Below are 19,464 nucleotides of genomic sequence, written 5' to 3'. Positions count from 1 at the left end.
GCTAGACACAAAAGGGCTACATATTGTATGATTTTATTTATGTGAAATTCTAGAAAAGGCAAAACTATGGTGGCAAAAAGCAGATCAGTGGTTTTGCTAGGTGCCAAGGGTGAACAGAGAAGATGGACTGCAAAAGAGCACAAGGAAACTTTTTGGGTTAATTGAAATGTTCCATACCATGACTGTGTGGTGGTTATACAACTATACACATTTATCAAAGCCCATCAAACCTAACACATAAAATTAGTGAATTTTATTTTGTGTAAATTATACCTCAATAAAGGTATCTTTTTAAAAAGAGTTTAGACAGTCGCACGCTCTCCCACATTGCAGCACAGAGGTCAGGGGCCAACCCGCCAGTGGCCTATCCAGTACCCATCCCTTCTGCTCCCTCCTTGCTGGCAGAGCCAAGTGGGAGCATCTGCTCTAAGGGGCGGTGTGGGTCCCTCTCTGGTCCAAAGAGTAAAGAGAGCTTTGTTCAAGTCCACCGCCAGTGGTGGACAAGAAGGGGCCCCGTGATACAGTTCTGGACAGAAAGCAGAGGCTCTGTGGGGGCTTCTGGGAATGGATCCCTTGCTCGTAAAAAACTGTGCCGAGAAGGGACTTCTTGCTTCCTGCCTCTGGACACAGCCCAGAGTGTTCTGAGACCCCAAGAACTGTACAGGACACCTCTCACCACTTGGAGCTGTAGTAGCCATCTTGCAAGCATGGAGGGACCTGTCTGAGGACCAGGACCTGCCCCAGACATATTGAATTTGAATCCCTGGGGGTGAGACCAGAACTCATGCATTTTCTGCAGACTCTCCAGGTGACTCTGGTGCACCCAGGACCGAGGACCACTGCTCTGAGCATACAGTGCTGGAGCAAGACGTGCCCTGCTCAGCAGTGATTTTGAGCACTCCTCTCCCAGGTGACTGTGGTTGGCCCTGATCCATCATCAGTTCAGTCCTATGGGTGTGAAAGGGCTGCCATAATTATGGACCACAAACAGGGTGGCCTAAAGCAACAGAACTTGATGCTCTCACAGTTCTGGAGGTCAGAAGTCTGAAATCAAAGTATCCGTAAGGCCAGGTTCCCCCTGCTGTTTCTAGGAAAGAGTCCTTCTTTGTCTCTTCAAGCTTCTGGTGGTTGCTGGCAATACTTGACTTTCCATGGCTTGTAGACACATCACTCTGATTTCTGCCTCCCTCTTCACATGCCTTCTCCCATGCGTGTCTGTGTATCTCCGTATCTCTCTTCTTATAAGAATACCAGCCATTGGATGTAAGGACCACCCTAAGTGGTCCAGTGTGACCTCATCTTACCTAATTAAGATCCCATTTCCAAATGATGTCACATTTGGAGGTTCTGGATGGACATGAGTTTTGGGGGACCCTATTCAACCTAGTACAGCTTCCTTCTTTACTTTCTTTTCTCCTGCCCTCACTCTTACTGCCCTGGGGTTATTCTTCTTCCTAATAAAGCATCAGCACGCAAGCTTGCTTTCAGGTTTTCCTTTCTAGGGAAACTGGAGTAAGAAAACAACCATATTCCAGACAGCGAGAACATTCCAGAGGTCACCAGGCTCCGGGCAGTGAAGGGTGTGGACCCCAGATGTCGCGGGGACAGCCTGTCCCCGCTGCTTGGTGGCGCCTGGCCCGGCCGCTGCTCGCTGTGCTGCCTCCGCTGCGCTCCTTGGACTCGGGTTCGCGCGTGTCTCACTTCATCCCAGCCCCGGGAGAGCAACGTTGGGTTTATGTCTTTAGTTGATGAAAACGAGCTGTTGCACAGCCATTGGTACCGTATTGGGGTAACACAGCATACAAGCAAGAAGCTTACAGCCTCAGTGGCGAAAAATTTTTCATGTCAGAGACCGAGAACTCTTGCAGTCGTTTAATGTCATCCCTTCTTCTCCAGACAGGGGATACCAAAAAGCTGCAATCAAAGATCTCTTCATCTTATTGATAAAGCCACTAAAGAGCCAAAATGTCTGTCAACGTCAACTGCAGCGTGTCAGACCAGTTCTATCGCTACGAGATGCCTCGTCTGATTGCCAAAGTTGAGGGCAAAGGAAATGGAATCAAGACAGTTATAGTCAACATGGTTGACATAGCCAAAGCGCTTAATCAGCATCCAACGTATCCCACCAAATATTTAGGTTGTGAACTGGGAGCACAGACCCAGTTTGATGTTAAGAATGACCGTTACATTGCCAGTGGATCTCATGAGGCGAATAAGCTGCAAGGCATGTTGGATGGATTCATTAAAAAATTTGTTCTCTGTCCTGAGTGTGAGAATCCCGAAATGGATGTGCATGTCAATCCAAAGAAGCAAACAATAGGTAATTCTTGTAAAGTCTGGGGCTATCGAGGCATGCTTGACACACATCATAAACTCTGCATGTTCATTCTCAAAATGCCACCTGAGAATAGTGACAATGGTTCAGGAAAGAAAGAAAAGGAAAAGAAAACTAGAAAGGGCAAAGACAAGGAAAATGGCTCGGTGTCCAGCAGTGAGACACCACCTCCACCACCACCCAATGAAATCTGTCCTCCTCCACATGCTGTGGAAGAAGAGGAAGATGATGACTGGGGGGAGGATACAACAGAGGAAGCTCAAAGAGGAAGAATGGATGAAATCAGTGACCACGCAAAAGTTTTAACCCTCAGTGATGATTTGGAAAGGACTGTTGAAGAGCGTGTCAATATCCTGTTTGATTTTGTTAAGAAAAAGAAAGAAGACGGTAGTATTGACCAATCTGACAAATTGTAGCTGAAGCAGAAAGACTGAATGTAAAAGCCATGGGCCCTCTTATTTTGACTGAAGTTCTTTTTAATAAGAAGATTAGAGAACAAATTAAGAAATACAGGCACCATTTCTTACGATTTTGTCACAACAACAAAAAAGCTCGGTACCCTCTTCATTGTTTGGAGTGTGTGGTAGCAATGCACCAAGCTCAGCTCATCTCCAAGATGCCACATATCTTGAAGGAGATGTATTATGCAGACCTTTTGGAGGAAGAAGTCATCATTAGCTGGTCAGAAAAGGCCTCTAAGAAATATGTCTCAAAAGAACTTGCCAAAGAGATTCGTGTCAAAGCGGAACCTTTTATAAAATGGTTGAAGGAAGCAGAGGAAGAATCTTGTGCTGGTGAAGATGAAGATGAGAATATTGAGGTGATGTATTCAAAGACTGCCAGTGTACTGAAAGTTGAAGCTGTAAAGTCTGACAACAAGGACGATGACATTGATATTGATGCCATTTAAAGGGGTGGGTGCAGCCCAGCTTAACAGTTTAATGCTGAGAATCTTTCTGCATCATCAGCCAGAAGTGCAACATGTATGTGCAAAAGCTAAAATGGCTTAACATCATGCTACACTTTCTACTAAAAATGTATTGCTGTGAGTGGTCTGTATTTAAACCCAACAAGACATCTAGGGAGTCCATACACATATCAGTGAGCACATGCAGTGTGCTTATTTACAGCATGTTTCTTTTTGAAAACTTAGTGGTGGACACATTTGGATCACATCTATATAGTTATAAAAGTAAAGATTTCATTTTGCTCGTTCTTCAGATTTTTGGCTCTGAATGACTTAAGTAGGCTGAAATAATTGGCTCCTTTAAAAAATGCTGCATCATTATTTAACCTGATAGGATTACTGGAGCCTGTTAGGTATTGTCAGGTGCTGAGACTATAAAGAGGTCTCAGCAGAATGTGAACATAAACTTACTTATAAATACCTTACGCAGTCATTAAGAAATGTAGTACTTTTAAGTCTTATTTCTAGTTCCTCAGATTGGCATGTGGTAATGTACATTCTTCCCATGCCAAGGTGGACGGATAATCAAATGACAGTGCAATACCTTTACCTTACTGAGAAGTTAAAATGACCTGAGTGTCGTATAAATAAAATTTTAAGAACAGGTTTTGAAACTTGAATTGTGTTTTTTTCATTTCTTCTATACTTGCCCCAAATTGTAGTCTTTGAAGTCATGTGCACTTGCACGTTGGATAAGCCAGGGGAATTATTACATTAACATATAAGCATTTTATTATGTGTATGTAGCTCTTGCTTTATACTGAGAGAAAACTGAAACTCTGGGGAGTGATTAAATAGTAAACTCTACGATTATATTTGGGGGAAGCAGGAAAAGGTACACTTAATCTCTAGCAAACACTGGGCATAAGTTTTCAGCATTTACTCTTGATTCAAATTACAATTTCAAAATATTTAGACATACTGTATCTTTTGTTCAGTGTGGATTTTTCCCCTGATAAACTATGGTTCTTTGATGACTTTTGCATTTGGACACATAGCTTATGCTTTTCAGGTTTTCATTGCTATCTTGCCAAAATAAGTGTTAACTATGTCTCAAATTCCCCCCCACACCCCCAAAATGTCTTATTTTTTTAAAAAGCTAAAAGCATACTTCTTTTTTTGTTGTTTTTTTTTTGTTTTTGCGGTACACGGGTCTCTCACCACTGCGGCCTCTCCCGTTGCGGAGCACAGGCTCCGGACGCGCAGGCCCAGTGGCCATGGCTCACGGGCCCAGCTGCTCCGCGGCACGTGGGATCCTCCCGGACCGGGGCACGAACCCGCGTCCCCTGCATCGGCAGGCGGACTCTCAGCCACTGCGCCACCAGGGAAGCCCAAAGCATACTTCTAAGAGCCTATATTTTGTTTTAAGACTTAGGGTGTTTTTTATTTTCACATTGAATATTGTGAGATACCCAGGAAGTCTGTGATGATGGCAACGGAAAGCAGGTGCAGGGCCTGACCCAGCCCATCCTGGGCTTTAGATTTGGAAATAACTTCCTTGTAATGTGCTTGCCCAATCTGCTGATGTAAACTCCCTTGATAGATGGGCTTATGATTACATCGGAGAAATCATCTTGAAGATACAAATTTACACAAAAAGTACACTGTGGGAATCAAAATGCATGGAGTGAATTTTTGGGGGAGTATGGCTTATAACATTCACCTCTTTCTTTGTGATCCATCTCACAGATTACAATGAGACCTTAACAAATGTATGTAAGCTTTTTTCACATTGAAATTATATAAACATTTGGTATAATAAAAAATAAAAAGAATTTAAAGAAGATTTTTAAAAATATTACTCAAGTTATATATGTATATGCAACATGCACCAAATTGTAGAGCTACAATATTTCTCAATAGTGATGTCTTGGAATTTGATAAACTTGGTTTTGTTACTGCAGTGCAAAAAATCATTCCATGTATGATACCAAGTTTGTAACAACATCTACCATTGGTGCAAAAGAATGGAGCAGAGATAAGGAACAGGGTGGGCCCCTATGTCTGAGGAAGCCAAACTGCATTAATGTCACCATTCAGCAAAGACCCATGATACTGACAAGGAGAATTAACTATGTGCTAGGCATCCGTCAGTCCACCATCTGGGATTCTACTTTCGAAGTTGAACAACAAATCTTACCTCTTGGCAGCCGATACAAGCCCTAACAGTGGCAGATAAAGCACAACTGTACAAGTAGTGCTAAATTTTAAAAGTCACAAGGAATGCAAAGATGACTTTGCAGGTCATCTCACATTCAAAGATAAGGCTATCTTCCACTAGAGTGGAAAGATGAATCATCACAATACACAACTGTGGGATGCTGCCGTATTATAACAGAATGTGTAAGGGATTCACCAAAAATTCATGTCTTTTAAATATATTTGACCTATTTGTTTATTACTGTTTCTCCCCACTAAAATGATGACACTCCATGATGACAAGGATTTTTGTCTTTACTGTTCACTGCTATATCCCTAGCACCTAGTACAATGCCAAGCATACAGTACTTGTTAAGTGAATAAATTATGCCTACGTAGATATTCAGTAAATATTTGTACAAATTCATTATGTCAATGTAAATGATGTAATAACCTTCTCTTACATTTCCTTTCTTGTACAATTTCTCTGATTGGAAGCTAATAATTGTCTTGTTTCTTTATTCATTTTGTTTCTAAATACCAATTCAAACATAAGTTTTCAATCTACAAATATAAATGCTATAGAGGATGCGGAGAAAAGGGAACCCTCCTACACTGTTGGTGAGAATATAAACTGGTGCAGCCACTACGGAAAACAGTGGGGAGCTTCCTTAAAAAACTAAAAATAGAGTTACCATTATTATCCAGCAATCCCACTCCTGGGCATATATCCAGAAAAGACAAAAATTCTAATTTGAAAAGATACATGCACCCCAATGTTCATAGCAGCACTATTCACAATAACCAAGACATGGAAGCAATCTAAATGTCCATCGACAGATGAATGGATAAAGAAGAGGTGGTATGTACAATGGAATATTACTCGGCCATAAAAAGAATGAATTTTGCCACTTGCAGCAACATGAATAGACCTAGAGAATATCATACTAAGTGAAATCAGACAGAGAAAAACAAATATTATATGATATCACTTATATGTGGAATCTAAAAATAATACAAATGAATTTATTCACAAAACAGAAACAGACTAACGGACATAGGAAACAAACTTATGGTTACCAAAGGTGAAGGGGGAGGGGAGGATAAATTAGGAAGTATGAGACTAACATAAACACACTGCCATATTTAAAACAGATAAGCAATAAGGATTTACTGTATAGCACAGGGAATTATACTCAATATCTTGTAATAACCTATAATGGAAAATAATCTGAAAATATGTGTGTATATATATATTTATTATATATATTTATTTATATATATATATAACTGAATCACTTTGCCATACACCTGAAATTAACACAATACTGTAAATCAACTATACTTCAATTAAAAAAATGAACTTTCAAGCAAGGAGATTCTCATTTCTCCTTTATATATTTCTTCATTCTAAAAGTTTCCTACAATATGTGTGTGTTTATGTATATTCAGAATAAAGAATGTATGCAATTTTATAAAATTAGAGCTTTTGGAAAACAAGGTTTAAAATGTTAATAAATGCATATCTATCAATAATTATCTTAAATGTCAATGGACTAAGTGTTCCAATCAAAAGACATAGAGTGGCAGGTTGGATAATAAAACAAGAGCCTACAATATGCTGCCTACAAGAGACCCACTTTAGGGCGAAGGAAACACATAGATTGAAAGTGAGGAGATGGAGAAAGATACTTCATGCAAATGGAAATGACAAGAAAGCAAGGTTAGCAATACTCATATCAGACAAAACAGACTTTAAAACAAAGGCCGCTTAACGACTTAAACATAAGACATGATACCATAAAACTCCTAGAAGAGAGCATAGGCAAAACATTCTCTGACATAAATTGTAGCAATATTTTCTTAGGTCAGTCTCTCAAGGCAATAGAAATAAAAACAAAAATAAACAAATGGGACCTAATCAAACTTATAAGCTTTTGCACAGCAAAGGAAATGATAAAAAAAAAACCCAAAAAGACAATCTATGGAATGGGAGAAAATATTTGCAAATGACATGACTGACAAGGGCTTAATCTCCAAAATATACAAACAGCTAATATAACTCAACAATAAAAAAACAAACCCAGTCGAAAAATGGGCAGAACACCTTAATAGATATTTCTCCAAAGAAGACATACAGATGGCCAGTAGACACATGAAAAGATGCTCAACATCACTAATTATTAGAGAAATGCAAATCAAAACTACAGTGAGGTACCTCACACCGGTCAGAATGGCCATCATTAAAAAGTCTACAAATGAAAAATGCTGGAGAGGCTGTGGGCAAAAGGGAACCCTCCTACACTGCTGGTGGGAATGTAAGTTGGTGCAGCCACTATGGAAAACAGTATGGAGGTTCCTCAGAAAACTGAAAATAGAACTACCATATGATCCAGCAATCCCACTCCTGGGCATACACCTGGACAAAACTCTAATTGAAAAAGATGCATGCACCCCTATGTTCATAGCAGCACTACTCACAACAGTCAAGACATGGAAACAACCTAAATGTCCATCGACAGCTGAATGGATAAAGAAGATGTAACACACACACACACACACACACACACACACACACACACACACACACACAACGGAATACTACTCAGCCATAAAAAAGAATGAAATTTTGCCATTTGCAGCAACATGGATGAACCTAGAGATTATCATACTAAGTGAAGTAAATCAGACAAATATCATATGATCACTTATATGTGGAATCTAAAATATGATACAAATGAACTTATTTACAAAACAGAAAGACTCACAGACATAGAAAACAAACTCATGGTTACCAAAGAGGAAATGTGAGGGGATAAATAAGGAGTTTGGGATTAGCAGATACAAACTACTGTATATAAAATAAACAATAAGGATTTACTGTACAGCACAGGGAATTATATTCAATATCTTATAATAACCTATAATGGAAAAGAATATGAAAAAGAATATGTATATATATGTGCAACTGAATCACTCTGCTGTACACCAGAAACTAACACAACCTTGTAAATCAACTATACTTTAATAAAAAATAAAATAAAATTAGAGTTTTATAGAGGACTCTATCAATTGATAATAGCATGCTTCAAGTTTTCTTTTAGCTATTTTCTCAAATCTATCCCTCTGCACATGCTCTTTATTCTATCCGGAAAACCCACACCCATCTCTCTATAAATCTAACCTGTCTTCAACCCAATCTCCCCAATGAAGAATCCTTTATAACACCGATTAATCTCAATCCTTTGATCCACTCTGACTCCCAACAAAACCCTAAATTCCTTTAGGGCAGGAAATATTCATTATGTTTTTTTATTTCCCACTGTTATAGAACATTCAATAAATGCTTAATTTGTTGAACCTGATGAATTTCAATGAGACTGAAGAACCTTGATGATACAAAATTAATGTAAAGCTACAAAGATAAATATATCTACATATTAAACTGTATGCATAAAACCTACCAACAGTGTCTGTCCTTGGGAAATGAAGAAATGACCCGATATAACTATGGTGAGAACAAGATGCCCAGATTCTTCACTGGAGTCAAAAACCTTGAAAAAGAGAGAAATGTGTATAAGATATTTCTGTAATACTAATAAACTTATAACCAAACTATCTTCTCACACTGATCTTCCCACTCTGAATGTTCCCTTTCCCTCATTTAATCTGTAATCATTCCCCTATAGTTTCAAGTTTTCCTCATATAAGGGTTAACAGCCAGGCTTTTATAAAATATAACTAAAACCAATATTTTGAAACAACAATAGTAAATGAAGAATCAAGAGACATGGGGCCTGAGCCAACCACTTTTGAATTACATTCTAATAAATCATGAATTATCTGTGAGCCTCAGTTTCCTTTCTGTAAAATGGGGATAATGCTTTACAGGTTCTTGTCAGACTACAGAATCAGTTTCTTTGCCACATAATCCATTTTTCACAACCCCTCAAAACTTGGTGTTTCCTTTGGATGAGCTTTAATTTGTAATGTCACTCTTAAAAATAGGGTGCCCCAAACTGACCATAATATTCTTGGTGTGATCTAATTATCTCCATTACTTGCAGTAATGAAGCCTACAATTACATTTATCTTTTGAGGGGGTAGTCCCATTGAAGAGTGATCTTACATCAATAAAATTCCCTGAAATTTCATCACCTATGTTGGTAAATCATACTTTTACTTTCTGCATCTGAACCTAAACATAAGACCTTGCACTTACCCCCATTATATTTTATCTTGTTAGATTTGGTCTACGGTTGTGGTGGGGAGTTGAGGCAATTAAAGCAAAATGTCATGGAGGTCATGACTCATAGATACTTAAGAGTGGGATTTGGGTCTTAAGTGACTACACTGTATAGGTGTCTTTAATATCATTGATAAACACTGTAAAGGTAAACATCCTTGTACAAATAGGATGAAATTGTAGATTCACCTTAATGCTCAAAGCTCAAAATAATTAACACATACCTAACTCAAGTATACCGTTATAAGGTTACTGCATTCTATTGAGAAATAATGTTCTATCTTATAGTTCCATATGCGGGGTTTGAAGCTTCACTGCTATATTTAAACTCAAGATTTCCTACTGAGTTTTCTCTAATTCACTTTAAATTCCAAACTTAAAAATCGAATAACATTTTAGATGTCAAGGTGGGTATGCTAAACCCTGCATTATTTCTTTCAGTGGTTGTTATTCATCCTCTTTCCCAATATTAGGAATTCAGTTATTTGTACAACACTCTTCCCATTATAGTTTAAATAGATTATCGTGTATGTTTCATGACCACTTAAAACCTCAAGAATAGCTAGGAATGAAGCATAACTATAGAAACTGGAGTCTGTTAAGCAAATTCTTTGGGAGGCAATATTCTAACATAACAGCTTAACTATTTTTTTTTTTAGAAATATAACATATATCTCCAAAAGTGTCCAACACTCAAATGAACAGTTCAATGAGTGATGACAAAGTAAACACACAATCACCACTCAGATAAAAAAACAGAAGCCTTCCAGAAGGTACCCTAGTGCTATCTCCCAATCACTATCTGCTCCCTCCTCCCTCTAATATCCATCCTGACTTCTAACACCATAGTTTAGTTTTATTTATATGAATGGAATCATACAGAATTCTTTTATGTCTGGCTTCATCAATGTTGTTGCATATACCTCAGTTCATTTGTTATCATTACTGTAGAATACCATTCTATGATTATACCACAATTTATTTTTTCATTCTTTTGTTGATGAATCTTGTTTTCCAGTTTAAATCTACTGCAAATAATGCTGTTATGAACATTCTTATATATGTCTCTTGTTGGGTAGAAACACTCGTTATGGAGATGCCAATTCTTTCCAAATAATTTTATTGTTTTTTCTCCCCTGCCCTCCAAACTTTTACATCTCATTTTTTTTTTTTGGCTACACTGTGCGCACGGCATGTGGGATCTTAGCTCCTCGAGCAGTTGGAAGTGCAGAGTCTTAGCCAATGGACCACCAGGGAAGTCCCCAAACTTTTACATCTAATTGACCACTCAACATCTCTACTTAAAGGTCTAATAGTCATCTCAAAATTAACAGCCCCTAACTTGAAGTCCAAACCTTCCCATTCATTCATTCACTGAATATTTACAAAGTGTCGAGCAAGTGGCATCTGTGGCCTGTCACCAGGTGTAGAAGTCCAAACACTTCTGCTCACTACATCTTGGTACTGGAGTCACCATGGAAAACAACACAGTCAAGCAGCGGAGGGAACAGCACTTGACTCACACAGAAGAAACAGAGCAAGATCAGTATCAGTACTGGGGGTTGGTTCCCCCATGGCCAGCACGGGGAACCTAGGCAGCCATGCAGGGCAGCTGGCCTGCACTCAGCCCTCATGGCTACAGCACAATGACTCCTCCTTCTCCCCCCAGGGGACAGATACAACAGTGGGGCTGGCCAGGTGCCATATGATGCTTAAGCAGAACACAGGCGCACAGGCTGTGAGGACTCTATTTCTTGCTAAGTAAGTGTTCCAGGCCCAAGGCCCATTCTTACAGCCGAGAGAGGGGATTGCAAGACTGCATGCCCAAGATTGTCTTTCACAACACAAAGCACCTACCATGGACCAGGCTGTTGTAGGCTTTTGACTCCCCCAGTTTTCCCATCTCAGAATATAATTCTATCTTTCCATTTCGTTAGGCCAAACTGTGGAATCATTCTTGAATCCTCTACTTTTTGCATACACATACCCATCAGCAAATCCTTCAAAATATGCAGGATCTAACACTTCTCCCAGGTCTGGTCTGAGTTGGCATCATCTCTAGTGGGATTATTATAATAACCTCCTAACTGGCTTTCTAGCTTCTGTTCTTGCTCCCCTTTTCCAACAAATTTTATTCTCAATACAGTAACCAGAGTGATCCTTTTAAAACCTAAGTCACGTCATGCCATTTCCAGTTCAAAGCCCTAGAGCAGCTTTCCATCTCATTCAGAGACTCATGCAAGGTGTTCCACAATCCATTACCTCTCTGCTCTCATCACCCCTTTTGGCCACTCTGCTCCAGCCGCACTGGCCTCTGCTGCTCTTTGAACCTACAGGCACATTAATGATTATAAAACTCAGGGCTTTTCTATCTGGAATTGTCTTCTCCTAGATCTACATGACTCACTCCTTGATCTTTTTCAGGTCTTTGCTTAAATGTCATATGCTTAAATGTCACCTTTCCTGACCATCCTAGTGAAAACTGCCACCAGCTCCCTGCCCCATTACCTAAACCAGATAGTTCCTGTTCCCTTTTCCAATTTTGTTTCTTTATATTTACTTGTTTATCTGTCCACGTATCTTCTTTAAAAGAAGATTGATGTAAGGGATTAAAAACAACACTCAATGAATCCAAAGGAAGCAAGAATAAGAATATAAAGGGAAGAACAGGTGGGACAAACACAAGACAAATAGGAAGATTACAGACATAAACCTAACCCTTTCAATGATCACATGAAATGTAAATGGCCTTAATCAGGATTAATTTTGCTTCTCAGCTACCCATTTTCTCTTCATTATTTTTCAGTGAGAATACATGAAAAATTACTAAGAATCCTTTTCTCTTTCCTTATTTATTCTTTACACACTTCCTGCTCTTTTTTTGCCCTCTAAAGAGATTTTTTAAAATATATTTTATTTAAAAATTTATTTACTTTATTTAAATAAATTTATTTTATTTTTTAAAAATGTAAATGGCTTAAACATCCCAAGGAAAGGCAATCTGACAACAGGATGAGAAGACAAGGCACAAGTATATATAAATATAAAAATATGAAGAGGTGAAAACAAAAGGGTGAGAAAAATATATACCATGCTAATACTAGTCAAAGAAAGCTGGAATAGCTATTAATTTTAGGCAAGACTACCAAAAGGCATAAAGAAGGTCATTTCATAATGACAAGGTGTTAATCAAGAGACATAATTATCCTAAACATTCACACCCCCAATAAGAGCTGAAAAATACATGAAGCAGGCAAGGTTCTGCCTACCCAAGGCCGCTGCTGTGCAGAGACCCCAGGGGAAGCCACCGTCACCATGTCTGACCAGGAGGCAAAACCTTCAACTGAGGATTTGGGGGATAAGAAGGAAGGAGAATATATTAAACTCAAAGTCACAGGACAGGAGAGCAATGAGATTTACTTCAAAGTGAAAATGACAACACATCTCAAGAAACTCAAAGAATCATACTGTCAAAGACACGAAGTTCCCATGAATTCACTCAGGTTTCTCTTTGAAGGTCAGAGAATTACTGATAATCATACTCCAAAAGAACTGGGAATAGAGGGAGAAGATGTGATTGAAGTTTATCAGGAACAAACAGGTGGTCATTCAACAGTTTAGATATTCTTTTTTTTTTATTTTCCCTAATCCTTTATTTTTAAAAATAGTTCTTTTGTAACGTGATGTTCAAAACAGAATTGAAAACTGGCATCTCTTTAAAACATCTGGTAATTTGCATTCTAGTGTCTATTATTCATTATTGTTTGTTTCACTGTGCTGATTTTTGGTGATCAAACCTCAGCCCCCTTCATATTGCCGCGTTTTTAAAAATTACATATGTGCACAGAAAGGCCGCCTTCCAGGACTGTCCACTTTCAGGCTTGTGATAAGATTGACTAATGCAAGTAATCATAATGACTTTCCAGCTGGCCTTGAAGTTTTAGCATGTGACTGCTTCACTCTTGGACTATGCCTTTCAGTGGGAGATGGAAGTTTTTCAGAGAACTGAACTGTGGAAAAATGACCTTTCCTTAACTTGAAGCTACTTTTAAAATCTGAGGGTCTGGACCAAAAGAAGAGGAATATCAGGTTGGAGTCAAGATGACAAAGGTGGTGAGAATAAATGACTAGCTCCAAAGATGGCTTCACTGAAGAGAAAGCATTTTAAGATGAAGGACACACCTTGTCAGAAGATCCCAGAAAAGTTCTAATTTTCCTTAGCAGTTAAAAGTTATTCATGCAGAAGTGTATACAACAGAACACCGCTCTTTTTGACTTTATTTGTACTTTTTGGCCTGGGATATAGGTTTTAAATGGACATTGTCAGTACCAGCTTCATTAAAATAAACAAAATATTTGTAAAAACCATAAAAAATACATGAAGCAATAATTGATAGCACTGTAAGGAAAAATAGACAAATCCACAATTATAGTCAGATTTCAACACCCCTCCCTCAATAATTGATAAACATAGAAAATCAGCAAGCATATAGTAGACGTGAACAACACTATCAACTAACATGACCTGACTGACATTTATACAACACTCCACTCAATATCAGCAAAATATATATTCTTCTCAAGTATACACAGAGCACCTACTTAGAGAGACCAAATTCTGGGCCATAAGACAAGTGTTAGTAAATTTTAAAGTATGTTCTCTGAGCATAAATTAAATTAGAAATCAATAACAGAAATATCTCTGAAAAAGTCTCCAAACATTTTGAAACTAAATCATGTACTTCTAAATAACCCATGGGTAAATAAGAAATTAAGAGATAAATCAGGAAGTATTTTGAACTGAATGTAATTCACCATGTCAACAAACTAAAAGAGAAAAATCATAGGATCACCTCACTAGATGAAAGAATATACAGAAGACATTTGACAAAATTCAACATCCATTCCTGAGTGAAAAAAAAAATCAGCAAACCAGGAATTGAAGGAACTTCAAGCTGATGAAGGGCATCTATGAAAAAACTATAGTTAACATCATATTTAATAGTGAAAGACTGAAAGCTTTCTAAGATAAGGAACAAGACAAGAATGTCACCACTTCTATTCCACACTGTACTGGAAGTTCTAAACACTATAATTAGGCAAGAAAAAGAAGTAAAAAGCCTTTCCTTTCCAGACTGGAAAGGTAGAAGAAAAACTGTCTTAATTCACAGACAACACAATCATTTATATAGAAAATCCAATTTATTTCCCTAGAACTAATAAATGAATTTTAGAAAGATTGCAGGATACAAGATCAATAAATGAAAACTAAATTTATACAAACTAGTAAAGAACAACTGGAATTTGGAATTTTAGAAACATCAAAATTTATAATAGCATGAAAAATATGAAATATTTAGAGATAAACATGACAAAAGAAGTGAAAGATCTGCACACTGAAAACTGACAGAAATTTAATACATAGTAAATATATGGAGTTATACTTTGTTCATGGATAGAAGATTTAATATTGTTAAGATGCTGAGGTAGGCAGAATAATAATCCCCACCCAAAGGTTCCTGTCCTTATCCCTGGAACGTATGAATATCTTATCTTACATGGCAAAGGGGACTTTGCAGATGTGATTAAGTTAAGGATCTTGAGACTGGGAGAGCTGGATTATCTAGATGGTTCCAATGGAATCCGAAGGGTCCCTACAGGGGAAAGAAGGAGGCAGAAGAGTCAGAGTCAGAGAAGGAAATGTGACTGCTGGCTTTGAAGATGGAAGGGTGGTACAAGGCAAGGAATTCAGGCAGCCTCTAGAAGCTGGAACAGGCAAGAAACGGATTCTCCTCTAAAGCCTCCAGAAGGAATGCAGCCCTGCTAACACCTTCATTTTAGCCTCATAAGACCTATTTTAGACTCCTGACCTCCAGAATTGTGTGCAAAGCGTAAACAAACTAAGTTTGGGTTTTTGTAAGCCACTAAGTTTGTAGCAATTTGTTACAGCAGTAATAATCAAAAATTCTAAATTCTTTTGCAGAAATTAACAAGCTGATTCTAAAATTCATGTGGAAATTCATGAAAAGAGACCATATACCGAGCATTTAAGTCATTTAACATTAACAAAGTACTCACTATGTACTGATCTCTCTTCTAAATGTTAGGGAAAGAAAAAAAAAACATAGAAGGGAATGTCCCTGACCATGAGCTTCATTGATTCATTTGCTCATTCAACAAATATTTACTGAGCACCTAACAGATGCCAAGCATTTTCTTAGATGGGACACATCACTGAACAAAACATTAGCTGCTCTCATGGAGCAAATGTGGGATGGGATGCAGGGCAAGGGTACAGAAAACAGTAAACAATAAATATAATTAGTGGCACACTAAGGGTGAAATGGTGGAAGCAGTCAACCCTGGTACAGGCAATAAGGGAATGCTTTGTTGAGAATTTATAAACAACAGTCAAACTGACTAAAAAGCAGCTGCTTTTTATTACTACCATGAGCTGGCAACTCTAATCAATGTCACTGATGAAATACCCCTCCCTGAAAAAAATCTTTTGTTGATCTAAGTTCTAAACAATTGCTACAGTTACTGCTGAGTTTAAATAATACACATGTAAGTTTCAAATTATCAGATTTTTATTTATTCTTTAATAAACGTTGTTTTCTACATAGACATTCATTTGGAAAACTCCCAGTTATAAAGCTGGCGCACATACACGCAGACTTAACCACATACATCTGTTTCAAGAGAAGCTCATAAGGCTTTGACATACTTCAAGCTTGCCTAATGCAAAGTTGTTGTCTCAAACCCTTTCTTAGGATGCACTTCACTTCAACCCTGTGGTATGACACTCTTCTGCATTTAAACCATAGATTCAAAATAAACAATGATAGCACAGGGACTGTAAATACCAAGAAACAGAATGTGAGTTATTACAATGCTGTCATTTTATGGGACCTTCTTTTCGGCATTTATATTTGTGCTTAAAATTTTAAAACAACGAAAGTGCAAGCAACGGGATGGAACATTTTTGTTTGGCAAATGCAAATTTTAGTTCACACTCAAAATATGTTACTAAATTTGAATAATACCTTTAATATTAAAATATTATTCTTTTAAACTGTTAAATGTTTCCAAACTAAATAGCAAAAAAGAGAATAAAACATATCAGCAATTTTATCATTAGTTGCCTAGATTGTATATTTGGAGATTTTCAGTATTATTTTTTTAAATCACTTATTAGTTAAAGAGAAATCAATTACATAAAATATCAGCCTCTAACCAAAGAAGCAAAGTTCAGACATTTACCTAGATATAAAAAACTGGCTAAACATTTGTGCTTTTTTTCCTGCCTTATACTATAGCGTGCATTTCCTTTTTCTTATTTATCTTACTGCCATACTTATAATAATGAATCTCAATAAATTTCACTGTCTGCATAATAAATAATTTCATTTATGAAATTTTTATGAAAATAATTTCATCATTTAGGGGAGGAAAGTGTTAAAAATTATCCATTTTGGGTTTCATATGTTCTAGGCACATCACTGAACATAATAAGTAAATTATCTAGTATATAAGAAAGTGCTAGGAGCTAGGGAAAAAACAAAGCAGGGTAAGGGGAATGGGAGTGTAAAGACAGCGCATGAATGTTAAAATATAATAGGGTGGTCAGCATGGGCGTCACTGAGGTGAGGCTTGAGCAAAGACTTGATGGCATGGGAAGGTTACTAGGTATCGCATGGGAAGGATACCAGGTATCTGGGAATTCCACAGTTACTATTTTTCATATATTTGTTGCAATATTTCATCTAAAAGATCTTTATGGTATGCTCAGTTTGAAAATGTCTAATTTAAGACTTCCAACAGGTTCAAGAAAAAATGTAATTTGATTGCATCCCTGCAGTCTTCCCTTCCTAAATCCAATCCAAATACCAATTACCTTTCCTTGAGCAGTTATTAAAATCAGCATCCAAGTGGGCCAGAAGGGTGGGTTGAAGTCTCAGGATCCAGATGAAAAGAGCTGAGTTTTCCCCCTGGATGAGAATGGAGGCCCTAGCCTAAGCAAGTAGCCCTAGGGCAAAGGCAGGAGTGCCCCAGTTCTTGGGAGAGAGCCTAACCCGTAGAAATTGGTCATCCCCCCCGCCCCAAGAAGACCAGCTGGAAGGGGAGAAACAGAGCAAAGGCAATGATTAAACAGACAGCAGAACAACTATTCCACAACTGCAGAGATATGAGACAGAAGATGGAAAGGTTCGAGTTCCAGGCTTTGATGGGGGGAGGGGGGAATCAACAACTAGACACACCCTGATAAAATTTCTAAATTTAAAGAATAAAAATCTTAAAAGTCTTAAAAAAAAGTCGCTCTCCAACACCAGAAGATTCTGGAGAACAAACTCATATTTTTTTTTAGTAAATGAAGGCAAAGAATCAAGCATTTATCTTACCTCTCCTATACAAACTGACCTCCAGGTAAACTCTAGTGGATATGAGGAAATATTTCTTTACTTTTGTAAAGAATATAAAATATTTTATATTCCAGATAATAAATTAAGAAAAATGATAAAATTAGAATATCAACATTTTTGCAACTCCTAATTAATTAATGGCTCTAGGCATTGTGCTTCAATAGCGGCAACTCCCCGGAGAGATAAATAGGCATTACACACTTCCAATGGGAAGAAGACTAAACCACCTACTAAGCAGTCTGGCCAAAAAACCCCAAAAACAAAAACAAAAAACTCAACCTGAACTTGATCAAGGCTCTAGATTCAGTTATCAATTCACAAGAAATACAGAGGACAAAGGATCACGTTAACTGCACCACAGAGATGCAGTCAGCAAAATGATACTGTAAGAAATTCTTCAGAACTCGGTTTCTTCAGCGAATAAACTGCAAGGAAGGAAGGGAGGTGGATCACATAGAAGAAACCTTAAAGAATAAAAGAAATACTAATCAATCATCCACGTATGGTCCTGTTTAAAAGAATTATGAAACTTATGAGACTATTAGAAATTTGAGCACTGACTATTTGATGATATTAAGGAACCATTATATTTTTAGGGTGAAAATGATATTACAATTGTTTTTTTAAGTTCTTATCTTTTAGAGATACCAACTGAAATAGCTGATGAAATGGTATGATGGCTGTGATTTGCTTCAAAATAACATGACAGGGGCTTCCCTGGTGGCGCAGTGGTTGAGAGTCCGCCTGCCGATGCAGGGGACACGGGTTCGTGCCCCGGTCCAGGAAGATCCCACATGCCGTGGAGCGGCTGGGCCCATGAGCCATGGCCACTGGGCCTGCGTGTCCAGAGCTTGTGCTCTGCGACGGGAGAGGCCACAACAGTGAGAGGCCCGCATACCGCGAAAAAAAAATACATAAATAACATGATGGACATGGATAGGGTAGCAAGGAAGCCAGACTGGCCATGAGTTGGTAATTGTTGAAGCTGCTGATATGTATATGTGGGTTTACCGTATGTTCCGTCTACCTTTATTATACAGAAATTCAAGCACAATCAAAAAGTTTTACATAAGGCTTTTCTGTTGACTAAGTAGAAGGGTAAAAAAAGCATTCAGCTTACTACAAAGGATGCTACATGAAATATCCTAACTCTTCTGAGAAATTCCAAACATCACAATGCCTAATATAATCCAAGAAGCTGAGAAAAAAATTACTTATTTCTGGCTCTTGGAAATATATTTAATGGGTGATAATTTAGCATTTTACTGGAATGTTCACATTAGCACAATATAAAAAACTCAAAAAAGTTATTTTTAACGACAAAGTCTTCAAAGAAAAAGATTATTTTAAGGTG

At 37.8% G+C, this 19,464-nt stretch overlaps 3 protein-coding genes across 4 annotated transcripts in view; 2 read left to right on the top strand and 1 right to left on the bottom strand.

The window, feature by feature from the left end:
* REC114 (REC114 meiotic recombination protein) overlaps positions 1–19,464 on the bottom strand; it is a gene marked incomplete at its 5' end in the record, with an annotated part of 95,694 nt that overhangs the window by 58,896 nt on the left and 17,334 nt on the right. For both annotated transcript variants that reach the window (XM_082846780.1, XM_082846781.1), the window contains one exon: positions 8,906–8,995. In XM_082846780.1, coding sequence (XP_082702906.1) covers positions 8,906–8,995 — 90 coding nt within the window. The remainder of the gene's footprint in view (positions 1–8,905; positions 8,996–19,464) is intronic.
* LOC309966570 (eukaryotic translation initiation factor 5-like) lies at positions 1,966–3,432 on the top strand (the record flags this gene model as incomplete). Its single annotated transcript, XM_082846747.1, is given in 2 exon segments — positions 1,966–2,743; positions 2,746–3,432. Coding segments are annotated over 2 exon segments (1,278 nt in total). The 3' UTR covers positions 3,246–3,432.
* Positions 13,003–13,622, top strand: LOC309962427 (small ubiquitin-related modifier 1-like; the record flags this gene model as incomplete). Its single annotated transcript, XM_082840282.1, has 1 exon — positions 13,003–13,622. One exon carries the CDS (start codon positions 13,003–13,005, stop codon positions 13,306–13,308), a length of 306 nt encoding a protein of 101 aa, XP_082696408.1. The 3' UTR covers positions 13,309–13,622.

This window comes from Leucopleurus acutus (genome assembly GCF_964270905.1).
Source record: "Leucopleurus acutus genome assembly, chromosome: 1".
NCBI classification, from domain to species: domain Eukaryota; kingdom Metazoa; phylum Chordata; class Mammalia; order Artiodactyla; family Delphinidae; genus Leucopleurus; species Leucopleurus acutus.
This window is presented reverse-complemented; position numbering and strand designations above follow the sequence as displayed.